Source organism: Xiphophorus maculatus, chromosome 24 (genome assembly GCF_002775205.1).
Source record: "Xiphophorus maculatus strain JP 163 A chromosome 24, X_maculatus-5.0-male, whole genome shotgun sequence".
NCBI classification, from domain to species: domain Eukaryota; kingdom Metazoa; phylum Chordata; class Actinopteri; order Cyprinodontiformes; family Poeciliidae; genus Xiphophorus; species Xiphophorus maculatus.
In genome coordinates this window covers 10,383,485-10,396,488 of record NC_036466.1, presented here as the reverse complement: position 1 = coordinate 10,396,488, position 13,004 = coordinate 10,383,485, and the positions used below count along the sequence as shown (strand labels likewise).

The 13,004-nt window shown below is 40.8% G+C and overlaps 1 protein-coding gene across 5 annotated transcripts in view; it reads right to left on the bottom strand.

Annotated features, from left to right (window-relative positions):
* Positions 1-13,004, bottom strand: part of LOC111607530 (NLR family CARD domain-containing protein 3-like) — a 199,392-nt gene that overhangs the window by 214 nt on the left and 186,174 nt on the right. For all 5 annotated transcript variants that reach the window (XM_023329151.1, XM_023329153.1, XM_023329154.1 and 2 more), the window contains 4 exons: positions 5,086-5,265; positions 3,924-4,097; positions 3,220-3,393; positions 469-633 (listed from right to left, as the gene is read on the bottom strand). In XM_023329151.1, the coding sequence (XP_023184919.1) occupies positions 469-633; positions 3,220-3,393; positions 3,924-4,097; positions 5,086-5,265 (693 nt within the window). The remainder of the gene's footprint in view (positions 1-468; positions 634-3,219; positions 3,394-3,923; positions 4,098-5,085; positions 5,266-13,004) is intronic.

Below are 13,004 nucleotides of genomic sequence, written 5' to 3'. Positions count from 1 at the left end.
CTCTCCAGCAGCAGTCAGTGACGCAGCACATCCACTAGATGGTTTCCAGGCTGCAGTCAGACTGATCTCAGAGCTGTGACCAAGATGAACCTGATCAGTTGTTTCCTGTTGAACTGAGAGAACAAACAGATCTGAGATCAGATCTGCTGCTGCCACAGTTTGATGGATGAGGACCACTGTCTCTAGACATGTTGGACGGCTGGATGCTGGAGTCCAGCTGGACTTCCTGGAGACATGGACACAGCAACAACACTTATCTTCACACCAACACAAACACAGGAACACAGCAAGCTGCTGCTCCTCTGATTGGCTGATTGCTGTCTCTGTGTCCAATCAGGAAGCCTGAACCATTCTCCTCCCACTGAGAAGCTGCAGCTTTACTGGGAACACTGGATCTTTGCTTTGATGCTAACTGGGTTTAGTTCAATATGCTGACAGCAGCTGGACTCACTACAAACATTTACTTACTTTAAAGTCTTTACAAGATTCTTCAGCTGCTGAACATCTGAATCCTTCAGGTTGTTCAATCTCAGGTCCAGTTTTGTCAGACGGGTCGGGTTGGACTTCAGAGTTGAGGCCAAATAATCACAGCTGATCTTTGACAAACTGCAGTCCCACAATCTGAATAAAGAACTAGAAAATTTCGGAAGAAATTTAGCCGGGGCCTGCCAAGGCGTGCCCGTCGGTTTGGGCCCGGCGTTGTCACGCTACAAATTAGCATCGATGCTAAAGAACACTGCAACGTAATCAATAGCATGTGGAGAATCACAAGAACGTTAAGTAAGGTGGACGTGCACCATTCAGTAAGATTTAAAATTTTCTCAAGGCTTTTATTTTGGAAGTTTTGTTAAACTTCATTTGAAAGGGCCAAACTAATCCCATGCGTAATAGTCACTGGGTTAAAATAGTTATATAATGCTGAAAACACAAGTAGTTGATGTAAAAATATTAAAGGCTTTTATTTTGAAATGTTTGTTAAGCTTCATTTCAAAGCGCCAAACTAATCCCATGTTTATCAGTGCTTTGGATAAAAAATTCACATAATGCCCAAAAGAGCAAATACCTGATGTAAAATTGTCAAGGCTTTTAATTTGAAATTTTCAGTATGCTTCATTTCAAAGGGCCAAACTAATACCATGTGTAACAGTGCTTTGGATGAAAAAGTCTAATAAAGCCAAAAAGAGCAATTACATGATGTAAAAATATTCAAGGCTTTTATTTTGAAATTTTCATTAAGCTTAATTTTTATTGCCCCAATAAACCCATGTCTAATAGTCATTGGGTAAATCAGTTATATAATGCTCAAAACACAAGTAGTTGATTTAAAAATATTAAAGGCTTTTATTTTGAAATTTTTGTTAAGCTTCATTTCAAAGGGACAAACTAATCCCATGTGTAATAGTCATTAGGTTAAATCAGTTATATAATGCTGAAAACGCAAGTAGTTGATGTAAAAATATTAAAGGCTTTTATTTTGGAATTTTTGTTAAACTTCATTTCAAAGGGCCAACCTAATCCCATGAATAACAGTCATTGGGTTAAATCAGTTATATAATGCTCAAAACAGCAATAATCTCATGTAAAAATTCTCAAGGCTTTTATTTTGAAATTTTCAGTATGCTTCATTTCAAAGTTTCAAACTAATACCATGTGTAACAGTGCTTTGGATGAAAAAGTCAAATAAAGCCAAAAAGAGCAATTACGTCATGTAAAAATATTCAAGGCTTTTATTTTGGAATTTTTGTTATATTCAAGGCTTTTATTTTGAAATTATTATTATGCTTAATTTTAAAGTTCAAAACTAATCCCATGTGTAACAGTTACTGAGTTAAATCAGTTATATACAGCCCATAGAAGCAAGTAGTTCTAAAGGCCAGTTCAGTCCTGATCTGTTTCAACTGAGCGGTCCACTATAGATAGAACTACAGTGATGCGTATTTGTAGTCCTAATCAGCAGCCAATAGCCTCTTGAGTTCCGTTGCTATGGTAAATAAGTTTCTCACCAAGGTGTGAACTGTTAGTGACAGAGCCTGAGACAGCCTAGAAAATCCTGTCGCATGACTTTGCTCTGAAGCACCGTGACAGAAAACCGTACGGTCTAGATAAATTTCGAAAACATTTTACCGGAGCAGACATGCGTATCAATGTCAGGACCGATTTTGATACCAATCGTGCGATATTTGTGGGCGTGATGGCGATTTCAAAATTATTTTGGGGTGAAAAAGTTCTCTTGATTTCTCACTCTAATCAGTGAGAGACGCACTCTAATTTTAGGAAAAATGAGAAACTTTGGGTCGCTTAGAGACAAATTGTGGACAAACCGTAATTGGTATCGACGAGCCGTCTTCACTTTCGAAGAGATCACAGACGTATCTACAAAATGAAATTTGAATGGCATTTCTACGTGAATTCGTGACGACACAGAAAATCCTCAAAAATAGGGTATTTCTAGGATTTTTCCCATTGACTTATAATGGGGTTTTTTTCGTAGTTTTTTGCGAATTATGTCGCCATGTTAACCCCGAATCCCACCAAAAGTAATAGCTCCAATGGCGTGAATTTTCTGCACGTTTTGATACCTCATTTGTAGGTGTGCACGCAGCGGTACGAGCCGCATTAACGGTTACGGATGAAAAATAAAGAATTGGGAGAATAGCAATAGGTTCCTGCCATTGCTTTGCATGGCAGGCCCCAATAAAAGATGTGAGCTGAAGCCAACAGGATGCAGGTTAACCAGTCCAACAGAACCAGTTAAAGATTCTCATCAATATTAATGCCAACAAGCTGCTGCTTCAATAAAGACCTGCTGACTTCAGAACCAGAACCAGAACCAGAACCTGGTACTGGGTCATGTTGTGTTGGAGGATTTTAGTCAGTAAAATCATTCCAGGTTCTGATCAAAGTGTTGAAGCATCAATCATTGATTATTGATTTGTTCCTGTCAGATTCCAGGAATTCACTTTTCTAGACTGGGTTGAATGACCTTTGACCTGCTTCACATGAGGGGGATTTCTACACACTGGGGGTCCGAATGCTGTCCTGTTCTGACCTCAGATCAGCAGGTCCAACTCAGTTACACAGAGGGACTAAATTAAACTCTGGATCCAAGTCCAGGAACAAACTCAGAAAATATTTATTAGAACAGAAGAAATTAATTTGATTTATGATCAATTATATATAATTATTCACAGAAATATCAATAATTATATAATTACATACCTCAATGTCTCCAGTCTGCAGCCTTCAGTCTGTAGAAAACCACAGAGCTCCTTCACTCCAGAATCTCCCAGGTTGGTTCCGATCAGCTCCAGTTCTGTCAGATGGGTCGGGTTGGACTTCAGAGCTGAGAACAGAGAAGTCCAGCTGGTCTTTGACAACCTGCAGCCCAACAATCTGAATAAAGAATAAAAGATGTGAGCTGAAGCCAACAGGATGCAGGTTAACCAGTCCAACAGAACCAGATAAAGATTCTCATCAGTATTAATGCCAACAAGCTGCTGCTTCAATAAAGACCTGCTGACTTCAGAACCAGAACCAGAACCTGGTACTGGGTCATGTTGTGTTGGAGGATTTTAGTCAGTAAAATCATTCCAGGTTCTGATCAAAGTGTTGAAGCATCAATCATTGATTATTGATTTGTTCCTGTCAGATTCCAGGAATTCACTTTTCTAGACTGGGTTGAATGACCTTTGACCTGCTTCACATGAGGGGGATTTCTACACACTGGGGGTCCGAATGCTGTCCTGTTCTGACCTCAGATCAGCAGGTCCAACTCAGTTACACAGAGGGACTAAATTAAACTCTGGATCCAAGTCCAGGAACAAACTCAGAAAATATTTATTAGAACAGAAGAAATTAATTTGATTTATGATCAATTATATATAATTATTCACAGAAATATCAATAATTATATAATTACATACATCAATGTCTCCAGTCTGCAGCCTTCAGTCTGTAGAAAACCACAGAGCTCCTTCACTACAGAATCTCCCAGGTTGGTATCAATCAGGTCCAGTCTTGTCAGATGGGTTGGGTTGGACTTCAGAGCTGAGAACAGAGAAGTCCAGCTGGTCTCTGACAACCTGCAGACCTCCAAGCTGAATAAAGAATAAAAGATGTGAGCTGAAGCCAACAGGATGCAGGTTAAAACTGAAATATGAACAAATAAATAATAAAAATGTAGAAAATTAATTTCCCTGAATGTAAAAGAAACATGATGAACTGATTCTAACATCTGATCCAGTCAAACTGGTTTAAAGAGTCCAAACCAGCAGAACCAGAACATTTGATCAAAAAAGAAACTCAAAGTTTTCTATCAGCCTGGATGAGTTGAGCTATTTCTGCTGGTTCCTGATCATCAGCTGGAGACCCGACTTGGTAACTGGATCAGAACCACTCAGTTTCTTCATTAATGGCCTTGGGTTCTTATTAAAGCTGCTGAAAGCCAATGGAGGCCATTATTTCCTAAGGAGACGTGACCTGATGAAGCATCATCACAGAGACGAGGCTCCAACCGACTGACAGCTGTCAGACTGAAGAGGACGGTTCCTCTCTGACCCGGCCCAACAGAACCACAGCTTCAGGACAAAGCTGAGGAACCTGCTGCTGCTGCAAACCTCACTTTCATTCATTTCATCTAGATTTGCTTTTCTACAATCAGTCATTTCTTAGATTTGGTCATTAATGATGATTTGAACTTGTCAGTGTTTGTGGCTCGACTCTGGAGGAACAACATTTCATTCTGGATGTAAAGATGAGAATCAGAAATGAGAAATAAAACAATCTGAATCTTTACCAAACCAAACTGAAACATCTCCATCATTAATTTACATCATTTGAATTATTTTACTCATTTTGTTCATCAGTAAAAAACATTTTAAAGTAAAATACTGAAAACCAAAGTTCAATAATCTCAAAGTCTGAAATAAGAAAAAAAATAATATATAAGGTAAAAAGTTTTAGAGATTTTATTCTGACATTTAAACAGGTTGTTTTAAAATAAAATATATTAGAATAAAAGCATTAATTAAACTAATGTTTAAAGTATAAATGAAGGATTTTATTGTATAAATAAAGAAAACAAACCTCAGATTCTTCACTTTACTGACTGAACTCTCCAGGATCTCAACCACAGGCTTCAGATCAGAGTCTCCACCTCTTTTTATGTTGATCTGATTTATTTCCAGTTCAGTCAGATCTGGGTTGGACTTCAGAGCCGAGGCCAAAACTTCACATTCATCCTTTTGGAGCCACCAGCCACCAAGTCTGTGATTAGAGAAGAAATAAATTCAGTTCTAATGAAATCAATCTGGATCATAAACAGACTAAAATATGATAACAGTGATGTCATCATCTGATCAACATCTGATCTTCAATTTACTGAGTTTGACCCCACAGAGAATCTGTGCAGTTCCTGATTAAAGTCCAGGTTCTGGTTCTGGTTCTGGTCCAGGCTTCATGTCCTCAGACCTTCAGCTGCAGTCAGATGTTGAAGATCTTCTATCATCTGTGAAGGAAAGTTCAGTTTTCTCTGCAGCATCTGATGGAGCTGCAGCATCAGAGCCTCAAAGGAGCTGAAGCAGCTGATGAAGAGGCTGACTGAGCTGATGAAGGAAACTACTGGAGATGATGGAGAGGAGGAGGAACTGCTCACAGCTCGGACTTGGACTAGACCGTGTGGCTCAGAGGAACAAAGGTTTGGATGTCAGAAGAAATTGTTGCTAAACTGTTAAAGAGCTGAAGACCAAAACAGAGCGTTTGGGTCCAGCAGCATTTTTCATGGTGAAGCAGTGAAAGTTCTCCAGTAACTAGAAGAGGCTGGGATGTCTAAAGAGTTGAAGCTCATGTCTCTCCAGGTCTTCATGGCTAACAGCTTCAACAAAAGCTGCAGATGAAGAGTTGATGAGGAAAATGGTTCCAGCTCTGGAAGCAGAGTTCTCAGAGCTTTGGGAGGATCTGACAGAAACTAGGACTTTTTCTGGAGCCAGACAACAATCACCACATTTTGCTCTCATTTACAAACTCAGAGGAAACTAGTGGGAGGAGGAAAAGTTGGTTCACTAAGTTTCTAACTGGTTTCCATGACAACAGCAGCAATTATTGGGGTTATTTTAAAGTGTCCATCAAACCTAAACAGTGATTTTATAATTTAAAAAAAAGACAAAGATCCTAAAAGGAGTAGCGGCTCAATGAGTGAAGAGGAGTTTAAAGTGTAAAAGTCTCTCTGGCTGATTGGATCTTTCAGACAAAATAGATTTTTTTCTAGAGTTCAGGGTTTTCTATTCATTTAAACATGAAAACTGATAAAAAGATAAATATTTTTAAAATGATCAAAATGTCTAAAACCAGAAGCTGCAGCTGTCCTGGATGAGCTGAATGTTTAGATGGTTGAATGGCTGAAATAGTCCAGAGGATGAAGGAAGAAGTTAAAGACCAAAAACATCCAGAAGCAACTTGAAGAAGAAGAAGAAACAGGAGGACAATAGAGCTGAATCAGCATTCACACAATGAAAACATCTGGACTCACCGAGCCTTTCTGCAGTTCCTCACAGCTGGAACCAGTCTCCGTCGTCCATAATCTGATGTGTTGTACTTCTCCAGGTCCAACTCATCCAGAACCTCTGACACCTGCAGCATGGAGGCCAGAGCTGAATAGTCAGTCACTGAGAGCTTCTTCCCTGAATCCAGCAGCCGTTGGATCTCCTGATAAAATGAGTCGTCGTTCATCTCCACCAGACAGTAGAAGATGTTGATGCTTCTGTCAGGAGAGATATATTCAGTGTTCATCTTCTTCAGGTTGGTGATGATTCTCTGGATGGTTTCTGGACTGTTCTCTGTCTGACCCAGCAGATCTTCTAAGAGTCTCTGGTTGGACTCCACAGTGAGACCATGAAGGAAGCGGACAAACAGGTCCAGGTGGCCATTTTCACTGCTGAGGGATTTCTCCATGACTTTCTTCATGATCTCATCTAGAGATGTTTCTCTGTATTTTTCTCCCAGAAACGTCTTGATCACCTTTGACTTCCTGCTGGTGAAACAGTGGAGCATGTAGACTGCAGCCAGAAACTCCTGGATGCTCAGATGAACAAAGGAGTAGACGGAGATGTCGCACGTCCCTCTCTCTCTTTTAAACATTTCAGTGAACACTCCTGAGAACAACGCAGCATCTTTGATGTTGATGCCGCACTTTTTGAGCTCTTTGTCATAGAAGATCAGGTTTCCCTCCAGCAGCTGCTCAAAAGCCAGTTTTCCTAGAGACTCAATCAGCTTCTTGTTCTCTGGACTCCAGATTGATCTTGTCTTTTTTCCTCCATCATACTTTTCCTTCTTGATTGCGAAGTTAACCTTCAGGAATGCTATGTACATCTCAGTCAGAGTCTTTGGCAGTTTTTCTCCCTCTCTGGTCTTCATCACATCCTCCAGAACTTTAGCAGTGATCCAGCAGAAAACTGGGATGTGACACATGATGTGGAGACTTTTTGATTTCTGGATGTGGGAGATGATCCTGCTGGCCTTCTCTTCATCATCTCTGAATCTCTTCCTGAAGTACTCCTCCTTCTGGGGGTCAGTGAACCCTCTGACCTCTGTTGCCATGCCGACACACTCGGCAGGGATCTGATTGGCTGCTGCAGGTCGTGTGGTTATCCAGAGGAGAGCAGAGGGAAGCAGTTTCCTCCTGATGAGGTTTGTCACCAGAACATCCACTGAGCTGGACTCTGTAACATCAGTCAGGATCGGATTGTTCTTGAAATCCAGAGTAAATCGACTTTCATCCAGACCATCAAAGATGAACAGAACCTGGAACGTTTCAAAGCTGCTGATTTCTTTGGTTTTAGAAAATAATTTATGAATCAGTCCTAATAAACTGAACTTTTCTTCTTTCAACATATTCAGCTCTCTGAAAGTGAATGGAAATATGAAATCAATGTTCTGGTTGGTTTTGCCTTCAGCCCAGTCCAGAGTGAACTTCTGTGTTAACAGTGTTTTCCCAATGCCAGCCACTCCCATGGTCATCACTGTTCTGATTGGTTCATCTATTCCAGGTGGGACTTTAAAGATGTCTTCTCTTCTGATTGTTTCTTGTTTCCTGGATGCTGTTTCAATGTGTCTGACCTCATGTTCCTGGTTGACCTCTCTAGTTAACCCCTCTGTGATGTGGAGCTCTGTGTAGATCTGGTTCAGAACGGTTTGATTTCCTGGTTCAGCGACGCCTTCAGAGAGACTCTGGAACTTCTTCTTCAGAGACGCTTTATGGTCACTCTGACACCGAATATCAAAATCTGAAGAAAGAGACAAAGACAGGAGAGGAGACACTTCAGCTGAACATAAGAAAAACAATAATTTTTTGATATTCTCAGAGACAATTTGTGCATCAGCTTTAATGGATGAGAAAAAAGTAAATCAATAAATAAAAAGCCCAAATTTTATAAAAACTCTGCATGGTAAGAAGAACGAAAGTCACGACTGTAACTACGGTTCGATGAATCCCTACTGACCGCCAGAGGCGGAGCTTAAAGCACTGAATGATCTCTCTTGCACAGGTCGAGAATCTTATACCAACATGGTCACATGTGACCCCCGGTGACAACAGTAAGTCTATATAGTCACGTGACAATGACAGCTCAGTCCCTTAATCTTCTCGTGAAACACGATGATTCTGAGGGACCGAGCGCTCTGGCGGTCATCCGGGATTCATAGAACCGTAGTTACAGTCTAAACTTTTGTTCTATTTCATCCCTACTGACCGCCAGAGGCGGTGATTAAAGCACTGGATGACGATTACCGACAGAGTCCTGAGAAATCACACACAGAAAAGAAACAACCCCGAAAACATGCCCACCTCACTGGGATGATGATGAGCGCTGGGATAGGATCCCAGGTGAAAGGTGGCCCAGTTAACCCTGTAAAACCCAGCAAAGGTATTTGGGGATGACCAAGAGGCTGCTGCACATATAGCCTCCAGAGTGACCCCAGACACCCAGCATCTCACGCTCACAGGACTCGGTCAGGTCGAGCTGAAATCGCCACTCTTGACCCGTAAACCGACGAGCGAATAGGCCAGGAAACACGGCTGCACAATGTAACAAAAGCAAACCTGAAGCAGCTACGATAATAAATAAAGACAAGCCAGATATGGAGGCACAATATAAGAAAAAGCAATCCCAAAAACGGAAATTAATTGAAACCTTCAATTCATCCATGTGCTGAAGATGTTTGACCATCAATCTGCAGGCTCTCTGTTCTTCTTCATCACAGCATCTATTTTGTTGCAGTCCTTGTCTGCTCTGGTTTGGTTCTTCTCAAGTTGACCTTCTATCTCTGAATGTTTAAAGACGCGATCTGATAGAAGGTCATCAAGGAGCTGTTAACTCTCAATATTATTGGTGAATATTGTGATGAAAATATTGACTGATTAACAAACATTTTCATCATTTTTTTTCTCCTTTCTTTATCATCACCAGCACATAAGTTCCAGTTACACCAGCTGAAATAATTGATCACTAAAAGACTTTTAAACCTTAAATTTCCAAATCTCAACTAAAGACGTGGATCTGGTCCAACAGAGACGACAGGAGGCTCTGATTGGAGGAGTTCAGTCTCACCTGGAGAACAGCTGCTCTGATTGGCTGTCGGCCGTTCAGCTCCTGTTCTGGGTCTTTCTTCACACTCACAGCTCCTGTAAAGACATTTCTTCATCAGTGAAATATTTCACTATCAACAGGCTGGAGCTGAACATGTTCATGAAGGTCCACCACAAACTAGAGACCAGAACTGGGTCAGAACAGAACCTGAGATCATTGATGATCTCTGGTGTGAAGTTCTTCATTGTATCATATCTGGTATCATGACTGATACCAGTGTTCCCAGTCTGGAAGCTCCAGTGCTTCACTGGGTTTAGAGACAATCTGAGTCGTTGCTCCTCACATTGTTGGTTGTTTTTGTTTTCATGCAACATTTTCATCATTGATTCATTCAGACTTTCATTCAAACTCTGATTTACTGACCAACATCCTTCATGACTAACTTTAAATTAATATCTCAGAAAATTAAGTTACTGTTTATTGAAACACTGAAGATCAACCAGTTAATATCTTTTATTTTATATCTCAATAGATTCACATGAATCAGTTAGAAAATGGTTTCTTACTTTCTGTCTGATGGTTCAGGTTCATTACTGAAGTCTGAAGGATGACCTTTGGACCGGTCACTCCTCATAGATGGACTGATACCCATCTTTCATCTTCTGGCCATTTGGAGAGAGAAACCAGAACCAGTCAGTCCAGTTGATAGGTATTTTACTTTTGAACCTAAATAAAAGAAAGAACCACAGACAACGTATATGAATTTTACGTGGAGCTTTTGCAAAAGGGAAGGCTCTATCAAACTTCTCCTCCGATCAGTTCCACAGAGCATTCTGATCTGCCCTCACAAAAACTCCTGTTTTTATTGTCAAAGAAGAACAGGCAAGGGGGCAGTCAGGAAAACAACAGAGGTCGTAAAGCTTCTAACCCAAACATCTAACAACCCAGTTCCAGATGTGATATCTGATCAAAGGTCTGAGCCCGGTTCAAATCTCGGTCAGTACTGTCAAGAAAACAAAATACGACTGCTCACAGGTGGTTACTAAATTAGGAGGTGTTCTTGCAAAAGGGTTTAAGGTCTGAGAAACTTAGTGTTATCTATTTCTCGTAAAGTTGAACAGACAGTAGTGACCTCCAGGTCATTTAAAGAAGAGAACACTTTAAACAGAAAATCACAAAGATCTATAGACTTAATGTGAACTAAAGTAAGAATAAAATGATAATACCAAAAAATCTCTAACACCAGTGATCCGGTTCCAGTAACTGTCCTGTGAAGCAGAAAGCTGGTTCCCATCATGTGTTCAGAGGATCAGAGTGAATCATTTCAATGAATGAGTGAACATTTCCTATGAACTAGTGAACTTATTTAGCTCCCAGTGGACTTGAACGCATCATGACTCTATTGTAGCTCTGTATGGAGGGAGTCAGTGAGCAGAAGGTTCTGAGGGAGCAGCAGCTCAGGTCGGGTCCACAGCTCTCCTCCAGACAGAACCGGGTCCAGCTGGGATCTCAGCAACATGTCAGCCTCTGTGTGCAGCTCAGCAGGATTTCCTCTCAGCTCAAGAGACACAAAGCAGCTTTCAGGGACCACAGCATCCAGCTGAGGTACCAGCTGGACCCACTGCAAGGAATCATGGGTAAACAGCTGCTTCAATAGGGGGATGAAGCCCCCAAACACTCAGCGAGGCCTGAAACATATTTAGTCTATTGATCTGATTGAACTTCAAAATAAAGAGACACATTAATGCAACTCTTTTAGTTAGAAACTAGTTTGTTACAACTGATCTAAAACGTTTGTGAAATTATTTATTTTATTATTATTGCTCCATTTAAAAGTTTTGTTATTTTTAGGGTTGAACCGACTGCAGTTTTCTGGCTGATCGATTCCGATTTTGCAGATACTGATTGCTAAACACAGCAACCTTTCAGGTAAGAGTCAGTCTGGATCTGGATGCATTTTTCCAGCAGAGCTTTGAGAGACAAAGAGTTTCTTCCTGCTGAAAGGAGCAACAAGAGGAAAACCTGGAAAAAGACCAAACTCAGTGAGGAGGAAGAGAGGAAATCTGTGGACGGCTTAAAGCCGGTTCTGATCCACAGACAAGAGAAACATCAGTTTCTGCTGAACCCCAGACTGATGAGGGACGGAGTGATGTGATTCACTTCCTGCTGATTTCAACAAGCAGAGAAACTAGTTTACAATGTTTTAGTTCTGCTTTTTAGGTTAAAACACCAGAGAGAGTCGCTGCAGCAAGAACTGATGGACTGTAAAAGTTACATTAAGTTCTCAATTTATTTAGATTAAATCTGAAAAGTTCATTATTGCTCCACACAAACAGATCAGCTTTAGATGCTGCTGTCATGGTAGATCATAGCTGATCATTCACCAGGTTAACTGCGCAGTAACTGAGCTGTGTGTTTATAGTGTGTTCAATATTTCTCTTTTTCTTCCTTATAGTCGCATAATGTAACCTCACTTAGCATCACTTTATAAGCAGCAACGTCTCACAATAAAGTTTTTCATTTGATCTAATTCCTTTCTAGATCAGGCCTTCAATAAAGTAAACAGAGCGCTGCTGCGGGGACCAGGCCCTATGAGAGCCGAGCGACCCAGGCCGAGGTGACTGAGGCCCCGGGAAGCCTCGGTGGGTTCATCGGTTAGAAAGGCTCCAGAGAGCCGAGAGACACGGAGGGACCCGGAGCGGCAACACTTACCTCTAGTAACAAGTCAGCAAGTTATTTCCATCCTGCAGCTCAAAATGGAGGCTGATCTGAAGGAGACCAGAGTTGGGTTCAATTTCTATTTCCACAGGAAGTCACGTAACTTGTGTTTTCCTCTCATCTGGGTCCACTAGAGGGCAAAACCCGCCCTGCTCTGATAATAATAGTTCAGTTCGCGGCTCTGCAGCTAAAACATCAACATCATTCTGACTGTTTCCGGGATAATTTAACTTTTCATAAATATTTTCCTACCTTCAGACCGGAAGCTCAGCATATTAGCGTCTAAACCAGAGTTGTAGAGCTTTGATTCAGCTCTGTTGGACCTGAAGCTCCAGTTTAGGAGCCACAGCTCATCAGGAAACATTAATATGTAATTTATTTAGGATATATAGATGAGTTATCTGCATGTAAATAACACATCTATATATTAAATCAGCTGTCAGTCCTTTAGACAGACCATAATAATATTAGTATTTATAATGAGAAAGATATAAACGTGATCAACTTAACAGAAGTCAGAAACCAGCTGCAGCTCTACAAACTCACCTCTATATTCAGAGCGGGGAATTTCCGCCCTCTGGTGGCCATAGTGGGAACTACAGTCCTGATAATGCTGCAGATAAATCTTTATTGTCATTGTCACAAGGACAACAAAATTCAAAAGGTGCCATCAGTTGGTGCACATGCCCAAAAACAAAAAATAAC